The 18891-nt window shown below is 55.8% G+C and overlaps 1 protein-coding gene across 2 annotated transcripts in view; it reads left to right on the top strand.

Moving 5' to 3' along the window:
- Positions 1 to 18891, top strand: part of ADCY5 (adenylate cyclase 5) — a 149948-nt gene that overhangs the window by 88621 nt on the left and 42436 nt on the right. For both annotated transcript variants that reach the window (XM_078066750.1, XM_078066746.1), the window contains exons 3-5: positions 3410 to 3531; positions 16265 to 16376; positions 17952 to 18079. In XM_078066750.1, coding sequence (XP_077922876.1) covers positions 3410 to 3531; positions 16265 to 16376; positions 17952 to 18079 — 362 coding nt within the window. The remainder of the gene's footprint in view (positions 1 to 3409; positions 3532 to 16264; positions 16377 to 17951; positions 18080 to 18891) is intronic.

Raw genomic sequence — 18891 nt, 5'->3', positions numbered from 1 at the left:
GCCCAGAGTGCATGCTGTGGACACCCCAAGTGCACAGCAGTCTGACCACAGCGTGAGAGGGTCTCTGACTCCATCTGGATGCCTCCTGAGGAGTTACATGACACGGGCTGGCCATGTCGGGATGGCTGAGCAAGGGGGTGAGGCTCTGCAGTGTCTCTCCAGCACCGCACACCCCCTCTCGGCCCAGTCGCCGCCTGGCCTGTCCCTGCTTCCTGCCCAGCCCTGCTGCTGTGGCCCTTGTGTCTGGCCAGGTCCCCAGCTCATGCTGTCCAGTCGGAGGCCTGGCTTGCCCTAGGCATTCTTTTGGCCCTGTCTGAACTCCTGGTCTCACTCTTGAGCGAACCCCATACTCAGCGGTGTCCCCTAGTCCTCCCACTCTTTCTGGCAAGGTTGGCGCCCTTCTGCACCCTACTCTAAGCCCCTCCGTGCCTCAGGAGCCCCCTCTCTCGTCCCAGTTCAGGCCCTGGCATCTCTCGCCTGAGATTGGGATGCCGTCCTTCCCTTTTTGTGTCAGGGAATATCCCCTGTCACTCGGGGGCCTTGATCCTTCTCCAGTAAAATGCGTATTTTACAGCTCATTACAGTTTACTTGCACTGGCCTGGACAGGCTGGACATTCCAGCAAACCCACAGGGATTTTGGGGAGAAAATTCATTTGCTTTACCATGTTCTGAGCCAAGATAGCAGGGAGGGGAGGCGTGCTTCCTGGGGAAAGGCTCCCAGTAGCTCTTGGGCCTCCCCTGCCCTCTGCAGAAGGTGCTGCTCTTGGGTCCTTGGGGGGGCACTCCGAGGTGCCCCCTGATGGTGGGACTCAGAACTGTTCTCCAGCCATCCGCACCAACACTTCTGACCCTCAGCCTCAGAAGTGGTTATAAATATGGGAAGGTCTCTCATGGATATAACCGTATATAATGCACTTTCCCCCAGCTGTGCTGTATTTCCACAGAATTGTATTTTAGTTTGTGTTTCTGTCACCAAGAACTGCTTACTGAGAGTTCAGTAAATAGCCATTGAAGGCCATGTCCACGGATGCTCAGGGAGACCGAGCTAACCCACGGAGAGCACCTTCAGTGGATTAGCAGTGTTTTCCAGGCCCGAGGTTGTCAGCTGTGGAGCTGAGCATGACACAGTTCCGTCCTCGGGGGTCTCACTGCACGCACTACAGGGAGACCCTGTTAACAGACCACGACACGCCAAGTGATCAAGGACTCAGAAGGAAGGCCCTGAGTGGTAAGGGGAGGCCACTGCCAGAGCCAGGACCCTACCCCCCGGGAAGGGGGGCACCCTGAAGGAGGGTTCCGGCAGTATGTGAGGATGGGGCTTCCAGCTGGGGAGCTTATGTGCGAAGGCAAAGAAACACTGCCAGGAGCTTGGGAAGTGTCCCACGGTTCACTGTATCTGGAACAGAGCTCAGGGCATGCTGGGCGCAGGGACGGGTAGTGGGGAGCCAGATCGTGGAAATCTTGAGGCCAGGCTAGGCTTGTGGGCTGGTTCTGGAAGCTTCAGGAAGCATAGGAGGGTTTTAGGCAGGGCAGCGATGGGTCAGGTGTATGTTTTAGAAAGATCACTCACTGGCTTGCAGTGTGGAAGGTGGATCAGAGACAGCAGGCTGGGACACAGGGGCTTCAGAAGGATAAGGATGGCAGCCAGGCCCGGGTTGGCAGGAGCAGGCCAGGCATGGGAAGGGGGCGGGTAGAATGGGGTTGTAGTGGAAAATAAAGAGGCGTGGGCTCACTGGGTCCAGAAGAATGCACATTTGTTGTGGCTGGTGGAACCCAGGGAAGCTTTGGCGGCTTTGAGCCGGGGAGTGTCATGACAAAGGCAATGTACTGGAGAGACTGGGGCCAATACAGGGAGCCAGGAGGGCTGAGGAGGGGTTGTCTGGCTGGGACAGCACGGCCAGAATCCCACAGTCGGGTGAGAACTTTGTCCAGGCAGCGGAGGTGGACATGGAACAGGAAGGACGAGAGTCCGCATCCACAGGACTTGGTCAGAGCTGGACAGGGCCTGGGGCCGAGGGGGCAGGGATGAATCTCAGAGGGGAGGTTCCGAAGAGTAAAAGCAGTTACAAGGGCGGGGTGTTGACCTTGTGACCAGGAGAATGGGGGTGACATGGGCCAAAGCAGGGAACTTGAAGAGCCACGGGGGAATGGAAACCTGGGAAGGTGAGCATGTTTTGGGGTGTGGTGTCAAGGCAGTAGTGGCCAGTCATCCAGGGGGCAGCTGGAGACTCGGGAGCCTGGACAAGGGCTAGGGAGTAGGAGGTGACGGGCAGAGGTGCTGGTGGGAACCACGCTCATAGGGGCGAGAGTGAGCAGAAAGAGGAGAGAGGTGGGGATGTGCTGTGTGGCGCGCAGGAGGAGGGAGAGAACCCAGAAAGATGCAGGAGCAGAGTCTTACGGCCGCATGGGTGATGGCCCAGCATCTAGCGGGCAAGTGAAGGAGAATGAGGAGGGCTGGGCCAGCCAGGTGAAGCCACCCCAGGTGGGAGAAGTCTGTGAGCCAGCCTGGCAGAGCGCCTGGTGTGGGTAGTGGGCTGTCAGGGCACAGGGCAAGGTCGCCCATTCCTGACGCAGCTGGACCTCTTGCAGCAGGCCGGCCCGGGGGAAGAAGGCGGAAGGGAGGCAACGTCGGGGCCCTCCCCTCCATAGCGCAGCCCTGGCGCTCTCCTTGCTTCTCTCCCACCTCCTCTTCAACAGGTCTTTGCTTCTCTCGGGTTCTCAGAGTCCGTGTGCTTTCCCTTTCTCCGGGCTCCTGTCCCCTACGTGGAAATGGAGCACCCCCAACCTCATCCTTCTGGTCCCCATGAAGCCCTCCCTGACCACACCATTCTCCCCAGCCGAGGTCAGGCACCCCTGTGCAGTGCCCTGTCGTACCCCGTACCCCTACGAGACTGGGAGCTTTGTGAAGGAGAAACCTTGCCTGTCCCACAGTTGTAACTCAGGGCCCCCAGCATGATGCCCAGAACATGGTAGGTGCTCAGTACATATTTGGTGACTAATTGAGTGAATCTCACGTAATGCTTTCAACAGCTCCATCGCTATTTAAAGAGGAGGATGCTGAGGCTCAGAGAGGTTCAGTCATTTGCCCGCGGTCACACATGGTCTCAGGTGACATCCAGGATTCCAGGGGGCTCAGTACTATAGGTTCACCAGGTGTGCTCTTCCCCAAGTATGTGCACAGACAACTCGGGTGGTCTCCCAGGAAGAAGGGTTCAAGTAGCCCTGGGGGCATGATGCTAGCCCCACCCTCACATAAGTGTTAGCTCCTCGAATTTCAAGCCAGCCTGTGGGGTTCCCCAGGGCCCTGTAGGTGGGGGGCCCAGGTGCGGAGGAGTCGGCCTGGGGAGGGAAGGGGACCGCCAGGCAGGTGGAGGGAGCTGTGATGAAAGTGTGTGCTTCCCTCCCCAGGAGCGGCTCCTGCTGTCTGTCCTCCCCCGTCATGTTGCCATGGAGATGAAAGCAGACATCAATGCCAAGCAGGAGGATATGATGTTCCATAAGATTTACATCCAGAAACATGACAACGTGAGGTAGGAGTGAGGCTGGGGGGCTACGGCAGGGTGGGAGGACTGATCCCCCAGGGAGACGACAGTCCCCCCTTGCTCCCTCCCAAGGGAGCACAGCCTGACAGGGTGGCCTGTGGCTTTGGGGTGGGTGTTGTCTGGGGCACCCCGGCCGTATGGCACCCTTGAGGTTGGTGAAGTGAATTATTATCGAGGGATGGGAGGGGAGGCCCCAGGGAAAAGCTAGAGAAGGAAGGAGGAGAAAGGAGAAAGCAATAGCACCAGCTGTTGGGGAAACTCCTAGCCTAGCAAGGGAGACAGAAAGCAGACTGGGGACCCACATGTCGCTATCATCATCTCAATCTTCATCATCATCTAGCAGCTTCCATGCCTTCTAAGCCAGTGTGTGCTAGGCACTGCACTAGGCATTACCTACCTCGTTGTCAGTCCTCCTGACCACACTGCAAGGGGGGCACCCTTATCAGCATCCCTTGTTTAGAGATTGAGCTCAGAATGGCTAAGACCCTCGCCCAGGGTTACTCAGCCAGGAGCTGTAAAGCTGGGGTGCATCCTGGTCGGCTTGCCCCAAAGCCCATTCCCCTTTTACTGCCCATTTGCCATTTCTCTAGACAGAAGCTGCTGACAGCAGGGATGTGCAAACAGATGTAGCCTAATAGAGTGCAAAATCTGCTTAGGAGCTCCATGGGGACGTGGAGCGATGCAGTGGCCTTCATCCAGCACGGCTCCCGGAGAGCCCAGTAATCCTCCCATATGCCCAGAAAGGGAGCTGCTGTGTCTGCCTTCGAGAGAATGACTTTCTCCCTGGGCAGGTTTTCCTAGGACCCACGAATCTTCTAAGGCCGGTGGAGAGGGAACCCTTTGGAGGCTTGGGCTGAATTTTCATAAAGGGATTTAAGTGGAATGATATAAATTATGGTGCATGCACGTACACACACACACCAATATACATCCACTCAAGGCAAGGCTGATGGTCATGGGGGTGGGGAGGGAGGGCACTGTGTTTTCTTGTAGAAACCGTCAGAATTTAGGCAGAATTGCCCAGTCCCCAAGTGTGCCCCGGAATCCAAGACTGTTGGTTCTGCCCGTGTGTCCTGTCCAAAATAGACTCTAAGCCTTTGGGAGAAAAAGGTTACCTGAACAACACTTTTGTCCTCAGTTTTTGGGGTACCCCAATCCCCCTGAAGCCCACGCATGCTCCACTGTCAGGCAGGGAGAGCGTTGCCAGCGGCGGGAAGAAGGCTGCCGCCGGCCGAGCCCCCGTGCCTGCTCAGGAGCCGAGCCGAGCTCAGAGAGGGAAGCAGGGCCCGGGACTGGGTAGGTCGCGCTGACGTGTTGGTTCCCAAATTCTCACGCCCGTCTCTGCCCCCACGAGGTGGAATAATTGCTCACAACAATAGTTATGCTCATATAGTGCCTTCTTTGACCCACCGCTATTCTGAATACTTTCATAAGTTCACTGAGTCTTCAGAATACATGTAAGAGGTCGATAGTACTATTATCTCCATTTTACAGGAAACAGGCACAGAGATTAATTTGTCTAAGATCCTAGAGCTGGTTAAGTGGGACAACTGCCCTCAGAAAGCTTTTTCATATCAGAGTTGTTACCTAGTCTTACTAGCCGTTTTTTATATGTCCAGGAGAAAGGAGTGTATATGAGGAATTGTGGGAAGGAGTCTCGGGAAGCCCCCAAGCCAAGGGGAGACTCTGAAGAGAGGGAGGAGAGAAGTTTGGCTTCTAGAGAGAGAGAGAGAGAGAGAGAGAGAGAGAGAGAGAGAGACAGACACTGTGGACCTACCAGGGCCTTTCCTGTCTGATAGCCACCCCTGAAATCTGGGGGACTCTAGGACACACAAAGAAATAGCCTTCCCTGTTAGAACACATCCCAGAGGCCCAAAGCTCAGGTGGGAGCCAAGTGGTTCCAACACATATGAACCCCTGAGCTCCCCCTTTCTGGGATATTCTCTCTCTCGGTCCTGTCTTCACCGCCTCACCGGCCCTGGCGTTGTTCCAAACACAACGTGGGCAAAAGGTGCTTTCCTTGATTGTTCTCAGCTCAGCAGAGCTTATGGTGGACTCCACTAAAGTATGAAGTCGAACACAAAGGGGAGGCAGAAAATTCACAGCTCAGAAACAGCTTGGCACGCAAGGCATAGGTTCTCAGCCTGGCTGGGCTAACACATCTGGCCACCTCTGCATCTTTGCCCAGCGCCTCTCACCCCTCCGTCTCCTGCCCCTCCATTGCTTTGGGCCCTCAGCCCTCCAGCAAGGGAGTTTGATCAGAGGGGCTGACTCAGGCCTCTTTGGCTACCACAAGGAGTGACCCGCTCTTGGGGTGATGTCCCCTCACCCTTCCACTCCCACAGAGGCTGTGACTTTGGGTAACTAAAAGAACAGTACCCTAATCACAGAGTGGCCCGAGTGTGCACGTGGCAAGAACTAGACTCCCAGCCACAATGGGGGTATTTCTGTTTTCGGATGTGCTAAGATCAATGGGAGCTGTCAAAGAGATAAAAGGAGAGAAAAATCAAGATGTTACCCTTTTCATAGAGACAGACATAATTCTGACTCTGAAATCACCAGGCTGGTGGTGGCTGGCACACATCAGAGGCCAGCCACAAGCAATCATATGCAAATAGCCCGCGGGGGCCCGGTCCCTGTTCTGTTAGCAGCCCTGGCTGCAGATCTTGATGGAAACACATTGCAGGCTTAGTCTCTGGTTTGGGTTGAACCTTTGACTTGGGTGACTGAGTAGTAGGTGGAGGGGTGACATCACAGTGTAGAGATGCACTCTGGGGCCGGGCTCATGGTGCAGTGATTAGGCCTGGGGCCCGGGGTTAGGCAGCCCCCCGTGTCAGCCGGGCTCTGCTGTCCCCTGGCCATGTGAGCAGGGCGAGTGATAGGGCTTGATACTCTGAACTCAGTCTCCTCCTCTCCCGTACTTAGCAGAGTTGCAAAGAGAGGATGAAAACGTGTGAGGGAAGCGCTTAGCATGGTGTCTGGCACCGGCCACGTGTTCTGTAACTGGGAGCAGTGATTATCGTTGTTACTGCTATTATTGTGATGATTATCACACTCCTATCAACAAAGGAAGGCCTGGGGATTCTCTAGCTGGAGAGTGGAAGGGTGATGAGTCACGTTTGTCAATTCTCTGCGGAGTTATAATATTTAGAGAGGGTGATGACATGCCGCTCTCTAGCCCCCTCCGAGAGCAAGGCCACAAGAAAAATAAATCAACCCTGCGGTGTGACAGACTGGACCTGGATCTGCGGAAGGGGAAGAGACTAATGGGTGGGGAGAGTTTAGCCGGGGCAGGGAGGGGTGACAGCAGAACCGCACTGCTCTCTGTGGCCTCACCCTCTCCTGGCCCCCAACAGAAGAGTTGCCCCGTGGGACCCGCCAGGAGCCTGTTGGATGCTGTGGGGCTGAGCACCGCTGGCAAGGCGTTGAGGTGGGCCAGAGGCCCAGGAACCCGTGGAGACCCCCCTGGGGCCCCCAGCCTCTCCTGTCTGACACACAGTGACAGCTGGAGATGTTTTAGCCCTTCTGGCGGGACGGGTTAGCTGGGGCCTGGGGCCCATGGCTGGGGTGTCCGGCCTGTGGCTTGAGGGCCCTCCTCCCTGTCCTCTCCCCCCAGATACCTGCCTCTCCTGCAGCCGGCAGTGTGAGGGCCAGAGCGGGGCTGTGCTGTCCCCATTCTGGGGACAAAGGCCTCCAGCACATGCCAGCAGAGGCAGCTCTGCCTGGGAGGAGGGACACTGAGGCTGGAGGAAGGGGCCAGACCTAGAGGCACATAGCATATCCCCGTGGGTACAGTAAACATACAGATGCTGCCAGAACCCAGCTGCCACCAGGTGACCCTTGCCAAGACGTCACCCTTGCGGAGTAAGATGAGTGTCTGTGTTGAGCAGCCTGGGTCACACCCCTCTCTGCCCCTTACTAGCTGTGGGAACTCGGGCAAGTCACCTAACCTGAGCCTCAGGTTCCTCATCTGTAACATGGGAATAGTGATGTCCCCTGGCTCATCCATTCAGTGGATGTTTTCCTCTGCTTCCACTGGTGGGACACTTAGCTATAGAGGCAGGGATTGCAATGGGAATTAAGAGGGACACTGTCTCTGATACTGGGAAGCTCACTTTCTGTACAGGAAGACCTACAGTAAACCGTGGATCAATTAGTAAGTTGGGAATGTATCACATGAGGAATGGGGGTAGGACTTTGCATTTTTAGGGGTATCTATAGATGTTACAAAACTTACCACTCAGTTATTCTGTTATGATAAAAGCCACAAAGGGACAGAGCCCGTAAGAGGGGCCCTAGGACTCACTCCTTGCAGGGGTGCTGGGAGGGCAGATGAGGTAGAGTATGGAAGGCCCCTGCCAGGCCCCCCACCCAAGAGGTAGCTGCAGACTCTTTGCCCTCTGGAGGTGGAGCAGGGTACAAGGTAAGAGTCAAGGTCAGGTAACCAATACCCCAAAGGTTTCAGGGGGCAGGGGACATCTGAGCCTGAGAGGGTACTGAAGGATACAACCACTGTCATATGGGTCCATACTGAGTGAGACAGCTCGATGCCTGAATGACCTGTCCTCACGCTAGAGCCCTTAGCTTTTAAAGGTTGTAGATGGTGGGGAGGGCCAGAGAGCCAACTCCTCCAGGGGGTGCTGGTCCTCACCTGTCCTCTGTTTGGACCCTGGGAGGGGTTCATGATAGAGTGCGGGGGGTCTTGGCTCATTGGCTCAGATCACAGCCTCGTTCTCAGGGGTCTGGCCGAAGAGCTGCTAACCCAGGGGTGGAAATGAGGTAACAGCCATCCCTGCACAGTGGGGGTCTGGAGGGGTCTGGGGAGGGTTTCCTCTCCTCCTTCCTTCCCTCTCCTTTCCCTTCTCTCCCCGACCTCTCCCGAACCTCCCCCTTTTAAGGTTATCATCTCCTCTCCCGTCTCCGTCAAGGACTTGGCTGTGTTCCCCAGGTCGTTCTGGTGTCTGGCTCAGCTGAGGCATGGCTGTGAATTATAATGGCCTCGCGACAGCGTCCTCGATGCTCAGATACCTGTGGGTGGATTGTGCACCCTGTGGGCAGAGAGGAAAAATGTTTACCTCCAGTCGTATTCCCGGCAACCGACCACATAAGGGATGGTCCGTAAACCTAGCATTCCTGTCTCCAACCTGATATTAAGAAAAGTATTCTGAGCTCTATGCTATACCAATTATAGACACAAGTGGCCTTTATATTATTATCTCAGTCATTCCACATTTATTGTGCTGCCACTCTTTGCCAGGTATGACTAGGAGTAGATAGAAAAGATTCCATGCTTGCCCCCTAGGGACTGTCTAGCCCTCAGCAGTGAGGTCGGGCTGGGCCCAGTGCCGTGGGAACCTCATAACCCAGCTGGTCCCCCTGGGGAAGCCACTGGGGTTGGGGCTTTGCTCTTTAATCAACTATCTTACTTGTTGTAAAATATACAGTGTAAAATTGGCCATTTTAACCTTTCATACTATTGTGCAACCACCACCCCCATCCATCTCCAGAACTTTTTCTCATCTTGCAAAACCGAAATTCTGTACCTATTAAACAACAGCTCCCCATTCCTCTCCTCCCCCGGCCGCTGGCGACTGCCATTCCACGTTGTGTCTGTGAATTTGACTATTCCAGGTACCTCATGTAAGTGGAATCATGCAGTACTTGTTCTTAAGCCCTCCAGGGCTTATTTCACTCAGCACAATGTACCCAAGGTTCGTCCATGTTGTAGCGTGGGCCAGGATTTCCTTCCTTTTTCAGGCTGAATAGTACTCCGTGGTGTGTGTATGGCACACCTTGTTTATCCATTCACCTGCGGATGGACACTTGGGTGGCCACCACCTTTGGCTGTTGTGAATGATGCTGCTGTGAAGATGGGTGTGCAAATTCCTCCTTGAGTCCCTGCTTTCAGTTCTTTCCATAAATGTGTAGAAGTGAAATTGCTACATCGTATGGCATATAATCCTAGTTTTTAATTTTTTAAGGAAGCCCACAGTGTTTTCCATAGCAATTCACCTTTTTGCCTTTCCACCAACCATGCACGCGGTTTAGTTTCTTCACTTCCTTGCGTGGAGGTGGGTCTTCACAAGAGACCTGAGTTTGTCCTTGGACACCAAATGGGGATCAATGGGGAATGGAGCCAGCAGCCAGCTAGGACTCATTATTTTAGCACTTCAGACTCAAAATTGGGGGCCCTGGAGTAGATGGGAAGAGAGAGAAGTTAGGGTGAAGAGACACTGACCTGTTGAATATGTCAGGCTATGCCTTTGAAATTCTGATCCTAATAAGAATTCAGAATAAGAAGGATTATCCTGGGTTGGGTAAGTCAGAAAAGACATCACGAAGGTAGAAGTGCTAAAATCAGATCCTAGAAGAATGTAATTAGTTTTCAACCTTTTTTATTCTACAAAGGATGTGTGTTCTTTATAGAAAATTAGGAGCTAACGGGCGCCTGGGTGGCTCAGTCGTTAAGCTTCTGCCTTCGGCTCAGTTCATGATCCCAGAGTCCTGGGATCAAGCCCCGCTTCAGGCTCCTTGCTCAGCGGGGAGCCTGCTTCTCCCTCTCCCTCTGCCCCTCCCCCTGCTTGTGTGCTCTCTCCCCCTGTCCCTCAAATGAATAAATAAAATATTTAAAAAGAAAAGAAAATTAGGAGCTAACAATACAGAGAAGACAATAGAAAGCACCATGTACTTATCACTGAGAGGTCACTGACTATTGCTCCGTCTTGGTACTGTCCCGTCCCCCCTTCCTCGGCTTCTCCTTTGGGCTGCGTTTCCCCAGCTCTTGCAAGGCTTTGCAAGCATAAAGTCTGTAAGTGTGATGGGAGGTCCATTGTCTGGGTGGTGGGAGTAGGATTTGGTGGACAGAAACAAGATCAGGGGATCAGGGGTTGGAATGGGGTCTACAGGAGGCCCCGAGGCTGGCAACAGGGATTCTAGGACATATGTTGACCCTAGACCCGCTGGACCCAATCCTGACAGTCAAGCCGGTCGCAGGGCCCTTCCACTTTCTGAAGGAAGGTAGCCCGTTGCCATGAGAGTGGAGAGGGCATGGCTGTCCAGGGTGGAATCCGTATGTACTGCGGTCTGTTCAGCATTCTCTCATTGGCCTTCCCCCTTTGCCTCTCCCAGCCTGTCCCTCAGAAGGTTCTCCCGCTGCTCCTTGTCCATACGCCCTGCTCTAATTGTTTCACAACCCCCCCTTGGAAAATGCCCAGTCATATGGTGTCCTTTGTCAGCCAGATATTGGTATGACCAGCCTGACTGTGTTCACCTAGCACTATGACCCACTGCTCCTCCTTTATCGTTCGAGGGGCCTGAACCCAAGACGCTCCCCAGGTTGTGTGGTTTGGAGCAAATGGGGGGCACGCTGCAGGGGGTAGACCCTTCCTCTCTGGCCGGGCTTCCCCAGGCTATGCTGCTGGGGCCTGCAGGGCACTTACTGCCCTGCTTCCCTACGACCTTCAGCTCCCGCTAGGCTCCCTGAGACCTTGCCATACTCCCTTCCTGCCCCTGCCCAATGACCTCTGTCTCTCCAGCTGCCCCGCCCCTCCTGGGCCTGCCTCGACAGACGGTTTGCCTCTCAGCATTTCTTGAGTCCCCTCTGTGTGCAGTGCCGGAAAGTGCAGGTCCGAGGAGCAGGTCCTTGGCGCTGCCTTCTGCGCAGGCGCAGACCGTGAGGAGAACTCGGCGTCTTGGGTGTCCCACGTGCTGCTGGATGTGGCTTCTGTTCAGGAGCAGGGTCAGACTCCAGCATCTTCATCGGGGCACCGCACCTGTTGGTACGAGAGGGAGCAACGGCGGGGAAATGCGCTTCCCCAAACATGCGCGTGGAGAAGCTGGGCTGAGCTGGGCAGAGCGCCGACAGGCCTGTGGTGGTAATTGGGCTGAATCGGCGCCTGCGTGCTCTCGCCTGTGGAGGAGAAGTGGGGGATGGCGGGCGCTTAGGGAGGAGCCGGCCCGGCGTCTGCGCGCCCCCACGAGGGCCCCGTCGCGTTGCCAAGATGAGCTCTCACGTGGGAGCTGATGGATGACTGAGGACCTCACTGCATGTCTGGGCCCGGCGTGGTTGGAAAATGGCCTTCAGGATCACCCCAGAGCCGATCAGGAAACCTTGGCCGGGGGAACAGACGGTCTGCAGTTGGGTAAACCTCAAAAACAGAGGAGGTTCCGGAGTGACAGCCGCCGAGCAAAATCCTCCCCTGAGGCAGTATCAGAGGAGTGTAACTTCACCTGTGACAGGAGGTGGGGGGAATGTGGAGGTGGCAGAATTTCCATAAATGTGTAGGAGAGGCTGCAGGGGTTCAGACCCTGTCCAAACCTCGGCTCGGGGTAGCAACCCGCTCTGAGCCCTGCTCTGAGCCACTCCTCGCCAGCTGGCTGGCTGCTCCGGCTCACCACCGCCTCGTCCGCCAGGAGCTCGTCCTCCCTGACTCCTCAGCAGCTGTTGAAAACCCCAGGAGGGGCCACGAGGAGTAGATCCAGCAGGTTGGAGGGAGGCTCTGGCTTTCTCAGCCCCCCGGAGGCCCTTCACACACCAGCGTTGTTTCCCACGCCTGCTGGCATGGACCAGGAAGCTGCTCAGGGCCTCTGTAACCGTTCTGCCGTCAGTCCCGTGAACACTGCTGGCCCCACGGGCTCCTGTCTCAGGTGACTTAGCTCGGGACCCCAAGAGGCCCCATGGAGTTGAAGGAAGAGCTGCTGGAGTGACCGGCCTTGCCTCTGGCTTGCTTTGAAAGTATGAATATTCTCTTCCATTCAACAAATACACATTAGGCACTGCTCCTAGGTTGAACTGTGTCCCCCTAAAAGATATGTTGAAGTCCTGACCCCTGGTCCTTGAGAATGTGGAAATAGGGTCTTTGCAGATGGAATCAGGTTAAGACGCTGGAATAGCGTGGGCCCCTAATCCAATGTAAGTGGTGCCCTCATAAGAAGAGGAAAATGCTGTATAAAGACCCGGATACACGGGGACCACAGCGCGTGAGGTCAGAGGCTGAGATTGGAGTAACACCGCTGCAACGCGGGAATGCCAAGGGTGGAGAGCCACCACCAGCAAGTAGGGAGTGGCCAGGAAGGCTTCTGCCCAGAGTGTCAGAGGCAGGACGGCCCTGCCGACAGCTGGATTTCGGACCTCGAGCCTCCAGGACTGTGAGAGAATACATTTCTGTGGCTCTAAGTCACCCCGTCTGTAGCGCTTTGCTGTGGCAGCCCCAGGAAGCTAATAGAGGCGGCTCCTGTGGGCTGGGGGGGGCGGGGGGGGGTAGGGCAGAGGACACGTGGTTGTGACCTGTCCTCGGTCAGTCACCGGTGGCACATTTTATTGAACAGTTACTCTGTGTGCCAGACATCGTGCTGGTAGCTGGGATGTAGCAGTGAATGGAATAGGCCAAAACCCCTCCCTCAAGGACTTTACTTACCAGTGGGAAGAGATCAACAGGAGCATAAGGATAACACAAACAATATCAGGACTCCAGTGAGGAGTGAAACGTGCAATGGAGAAGAATATGCAGGGAAGGCAGGCCGACATGGGAGGGGCTGTAGATTCAAATAGGGTGATAGAAGTCTCCTTGAGGTGACATTTAAACGAGTGCAGTGGTTCTCAACCCCGGCTGCATATTAGAACCACCAGGGAAGCTTAAAATAAAACAAAACCAGGCAAGTGCATGCAATCAATAGCAGAGCCCTACCTGAGACTAATTAAGCCAGAATCTCTGGGTGTGGGGCTCTGGGATCACTCTTATAAATGCTCTGGGTATCTCTAACAGACCCCAGGTCTAAGAACCACTGGTCTAGCGGGATGAAAGCAGCTGTAGGGGAAAGTGTTCTAAGGCCCAGTGAGGTCCCCTGTGGAGGAGAATGATGGCAGGCCTGCCCACAGCCAGCCATGGCCGAGCGAGGCGGGCTCTCCTGACTGGCTAGGTGAGCTCAGCAGGTGTGGGGTCACAGCTCAATGAGGTCACAGCTGCTGAGTGTGCCACCTCTCGATGGAGTCCCAGACTCCCCCACCCTTGAGCCCCTGCTCTACGCTTGTGTCTCTCCTTCCTCCCCCCCCTTTCTCCTTAGCCCAGTGCCATGGGTTACCGGACCCATTAGTCATCCTGCCAAGCTGGGTTCAGGGGTTTCGGGGTCTCACCAGCCCCCAAAGCCAGGCTTCCGCTGTGTAACTTTGGACTTAGCATGGAATAGCCGCTGGGCCTGATATCTGCTGGCTTTGCATTCCAGATACTGACTCTAGCCGAATGAATCTTTCTTAACTCTGGAGCCGTGGATTTTGACCCTAACCTGAACTAGCTTTGGTTTCCTGAGAGTTAAAGAAGAATTTCCAGAACAACTATATGGTGGTGCTTTTACATAGACTGGGGGAGAACTTTCTCTTGTTCCTAAGTGGAGTGGGCCAGTTGCCTGCAAGACTGACAGGCAGAGAGGTGGCAGGTGGGTGGGGAGGGGGCTGCACCTAGTTAGTTCGGGAGCTGAGATCAGCATCTGGGACATGGCAGCCTCCCCTCACCTGCTGTTCTAACCCAGCATGCAGACGCCATGCAGTCCCCTCGGGCGGGGTGCTGAGCCCGTCTGCCCGGTCAGACCCTAGGCATCAGTGGAGGTCTGATGGAGACTCCTGACTGCCTTGCATCTTCTGCGCCCCTGCCCGCCTAGCTGCCCACTCAGGAGCAGCTTGTCTTCTTTCCCGAGTCCTGTGTCCTGCCGGGGCAGCATCTCTCCTCTCCACTCCTCCTCCTCCTCCTCAGCTTTTCTTCTTTCCCCTCATTTGGCTTGTCTGTTTGCACCTTCCCTTGTGTGAGCTGGCAGGCAGCCGCTGAGTGTGCCCTCTCTTGATGGGGAGTCCTGGCGGCCCGTATGTGCCCTTCCGCCTCCCTCTGCCCCATTTACAATGCCAGACCCCTGTATTATGCTTGTATTCACTTAAGATGGCTCTGGGGCCACCAGCTTAATATTTATTGGGTCAACTCCTGGGCCATGAAGCCAGGTTGCCCGTGTGGCCTTGGGCACGTGACGTATCTTCTCTGTGCCTCCGTTTTCTCCCCTGTAAAAGGAGGATTCTGACCTCATGGGGTGGTCGTGATGTTTAGGTGAGTTCATACACATAAAGGGCACAGGACAGTGTCCAACTGTTTTAAAAGGCAAGTTTTATTATCTAGGTACGCAAAGGCCAGTAGGTGAGGAGACAGCTGCTATTGAAAATATCCTTTGTTACTCATCCCGGGGGAAGGGAGCCCGCCACACCGTGGGGCCCCGTGGGGAAGCGCTGCTCTGGTGGGTCAGGAGGCAGAGGGAGAGGGGTTTGGGGATGAGAGCCTTTACTGGGGTTTCTGCCAGAAGGAGTGGGTGAGGCAGGGTAAGCCGGCTTGGGATGGGCTTGAATCGTTTCAGTGGGCTCTGGGGGGTAGGGACTGTCCCGAGTCTGGTACCGGTCCCTGGGGTGATTGGGGCAGGGGATTCATGGCCTGAGTGTGAGAGCCTGGCTGGGCTGTGGGGCTCTGGACCCTAAGGCAAGCTGTTGACTAACTCTAAGACCCGGCCAGCCTGGGGCCGACAGGTTCCCCAGGGTCAGTAAGGCCCCAGGTGTCAAACATCAGAAGAGAAAGACAGGCTTAATGCACCAGTACACATTTTCCAGATAAAATGACAAACTATGTTTAGTTCTACATTCCTAATTTAAAAAAGGAAGACTATCTGGAGCCTCAGGAGCCTTGTGGAATAGTGGGAAGAACACGAGCCTGGGAGAAGGAGCCCACCATGCTGCCATCTGCAGCTTCTTCTCTGAGGCTCAGCCGCCCCGTCTGTGAGGAGATGCGAGGCTTCGCTGCAGGGCCGCCTGGAGCACTCAGCGAGAAGACAGTTTGGAAGCCCCCAGCCCTGAGCCAGGCCACCGGGAGCCTCTCCGTACACGAGAATTATTACATTTTTGTGACCATTTAAAGAAAAAAACTCCAGGGGCCCTTCCACACTCCAGCCCTGGGGCCTCACCTCTAGCGGTGTGTTGTGAAAGAAAAGGAAGACGGTTTCAGTCTCTGGAACACAAGCCACAGAGACGGACAGAGGATCCACAGTGCATAGTGCGGGCACCAGCTGCTCTGTTTGACTACGTGCCTGGGGATGAGGCTGACGTTGCTGGCAGGGACAACTTGGAGGCTTCCAGACATGCTTGCTGGCTGGGTCTTCCTCTCTCTCTCCTCCCTGAGCCTCTTTAGTCTGTCCCTTCTAGAGACTCCCTAGGGATGGAGGGCTTGGGTCCGAAACCTTATCTGTGGGGCTCGGAAGTAAGACCTTAGTATGGTTGCCACTGGGGCCTGAAACACTTTCCAAGCCCATGAATCAAAGGCCGCAGCTACCTTGAGGGGGCTGCTCAGGAGTCAAGCAAGGCAGGCCCAAGAGGGGACAGAAATGGCAGGGACCTGTCTTTGGTAACTCAGGCAGGTGCACACTCCCAGGCCTCATGTGCCTCTGTGCACGCACCCCGCCCCCCCGCCGCCGTCCCCATCTTGGGCGGGAGTGAGGGCACAGTGAGAGCACAGAAGGCGTCTCCTGGCCAGATGGTGAGGCCAGCATCCTCGACTCTCCAGTGCCAGGGACCCTTTATGCCCTCCGCAGCAGCCATTTGGAGCCCCCCCTCCCCAGGACTCTTGCTGGCCAGCAGCCCTCCTAAGGCTCAGGGTGGTGACCTTCCTCCCTCATGGGGGTCTTCCTCCACCTGTCTCCCCAGCATCCTGTTTGCTGACATCGAGGGCTTCACCAGCCTGGCATCCCAGTGCACTGCCCAGGAGCTGGTCATGACCCTCAACGAGCTCTTCGCCCGCTTCGACAAGCTGGCCGCGGTGAGTCACCCTCCCTGCTGTTCTCGGCACCCAGGGCTCTGTCTGGGCCGCCCGAGAGAGAGCGCTGCGGCTGAGACCCCGTGAGCCCCAGGGACGGGCCCTGGGCCGGCAGGTGCCCTGCTGCACAGAGGGGCTGCACACGCTGTGGTTGTGTGTCCTCACACCGCACGCAGTTGGATGTTTTTATGCTGTCGTTGCTCACGAGGGAGCAAGTGAGGGAGCCCTCCACCTGAGGAAGGGCGTGGGAAGGCCTGCAGGTGACACTGCCCAGGCCCCTGAGGAATTTCAGTTCGGTTGGGCAGCTTTGGTGCCCATAGAGCCATTTTCTTGATGAGCTGGGCCAGACTGGTAAGAGAATGAGTCTGAGTCCCAGCTGGTCTGCAGACAGCTGTGCGCCACCCCCCCCCCCCCCGAGGCTTCCAGAAGGAGGACTCTGCGCTGTTTGCACAAATTGGAAGTAGCATCCCAGGGCGTGGAGTGGTAGATGACACATTTACCCATTTGGTCCCTGTTTATACTGTCATCCTCTCCAGCTTTTGTGTCTTTGAGTGATGCCCTGGGCCTCTGTCGGGTCATTACATGTCAGGGGCTGCTCACTGCAGTGTCCACCGACAGGCAGACATGTTCCCTTTGGCCCTCACAGAACATCAGATCATTGATGAGAGGCTGGTGCCGGTCAGAGGTGGCGCCAGGGCCTCCAAGGGCATTAGATGGCGGGTCGCACACCTGCCTGGGGGGTTTTATCACTGACCATGGGTGAGGGGAGTTGGGTGTATGCTGGGCCCTCGGGCAGTGGATGGGCCTTAACTGAGAATCCAGGCCACGTGGACACTTGAGTCCCAGTGTTCTACTTCGTGAAGTAACTCCTGGGGGCCAGACTTGGAGAGCTGAGAATCGGTGACTAGTGACATCCCATCCCAGTCCCAGTCCTGGCTCAGTTGTGACCCGCACGGTGACCCCGGCTGTGCCCGTTCCTCTGCTCAGGCGCAGCAGTGGGCAGGTACCTCAGCTCTGGGGGGGTCTTAGCACTCACACGCTTTCTGGTTACCAGCGCGCTGTTTGGTCAAAGTCTCAGACAGGCTGAGGGGCAGACGAGCTTTGGTTAAGCCTCATTCCTGCTTCAGTCTTTTTGTAAAAGAAGGGGAACCAGAGAACTGTTTGTAGAGCCTTAGGCCAAGAGTCAGAGCGTTCTCCAGGGCCTGGGAGTGGAACCAGGGACATTGACTCTCAACTTGGGCCTTCCTCGAATTGATAAGTCTGCCCTATTTGCCCCGACATCGGACCAACTGCATGCTTCTTGGGTCTCAGCAGTGACCATAAAAGTGAGTTCCTGAGCCTGGGGAGGATGGAATGCCTGAGGGCTGCTCATCCTGTCCTCCATCCTCCCCCCTCAGCTCCTGATAAGCCCGTCCTGGGGCTGGCCAGGGCCATGCATCTGCCGGCACTGGGTCTGTGCTCACTGCCCTAAAAGGCAAGTTATTCCAGGCACGGGGTGAATCTGTTTGCTTCCCGTTTCTTTCCCTCCCACTTCTCTTTCCTACTATTTTTAATTTTTAAAATTAATTTGCTTTCCAGGAGAATCACTGTTTACGTATTAAGATCCTGGGGGATTGTTATTACTGTGTCTCTGGGCTGCCGGAAGCGAGGGCTGACCACGCCCACTGCTGCGTGGAGATGGGCATGGACATGATTGAGGCCATCTCGTAAGTGCCCGTCTGGGAGGGGACCGTCCCACAGCCTGAGTACCTGATATTGGAGGGTTGATTTGCACCTCTAGGCTTGGAGCCTTCTCCTGGGCAACTTCTACCTGCAGCAGCCGGGAAGCTTTTCCCAGAGGAACGTGTCCTGTAGGAAGGGAGAACTTTGCAGACTCCAGGGCAGTGGGAGGTGTGGCCCCACCTCTGCAGGAGAGGAGGACAAGCTGGCCGTCACGCTGTGCCCTATGCATTGCTCCCTCGCCTCTCAGGTCCCACGGCCACCCAGCCAGGTGTAGAGCCCATGGGCCCCATTTCTTGCCCGGTGAGAAAGGTTGGAAGCACGGAGGTTAAACATCTCCCTAGGGTAATACAGTCTGGCAGGTGGATGCAAATGCAGGTGTCCCCATGTAAGAAAATCCATCCTTCGTGGGAGCAATAGCAAAAAGGATCTTTGGCCAATTCTTGGTCACTGCTGGCCAGAGAAGGGGCCGCGGTTATTAAAAGATGTGGAGATAATCCCAGCTTCGGCTCAGTAACTGAGCTTCAGAAGTAGCCTGGGCAGGGGCAAAGGAAGAGCCGCAGCGGACAAGGGCAGAGGGCAGAGTAGCTGTCCAGGAAGGTGGCCGGCTCCATTGGGTTTGGCGGAGCTCCTTTGGGCAGTGCTTGCTGAGTGCCCCTGCATGCCTGGGCTAGCTAGTGCCTCGAGCCCTCGCCTGGAAGCACGGAGTCTGTTGAGGGAGAGGCCGGGACTCCCGCTGCTGTGACACCAGGCATGCGGAGCGGACGGCACCAGGTGAGAGAGGCAGACTGAGATGGGG

This window comes from Halichoerus grypus, chromosome 1 (genome assembly GCF_964656455.1).
Source record: "Halichoerus grypus chromosome 1, mHalGry1.hap1.1, whole genome shotgun sequence".
In the NCBI taxonomy this organism is placed as follows: domain Eukaryota; kingdom Metazoa; phylum Chordata; class Mammalia; order Carnivora; family Phocidae; genus Halichoerus; species Halichoerus grypus.
This window is presented reverse-complemented; position numbering and strand designations above follow the sequence as displayed.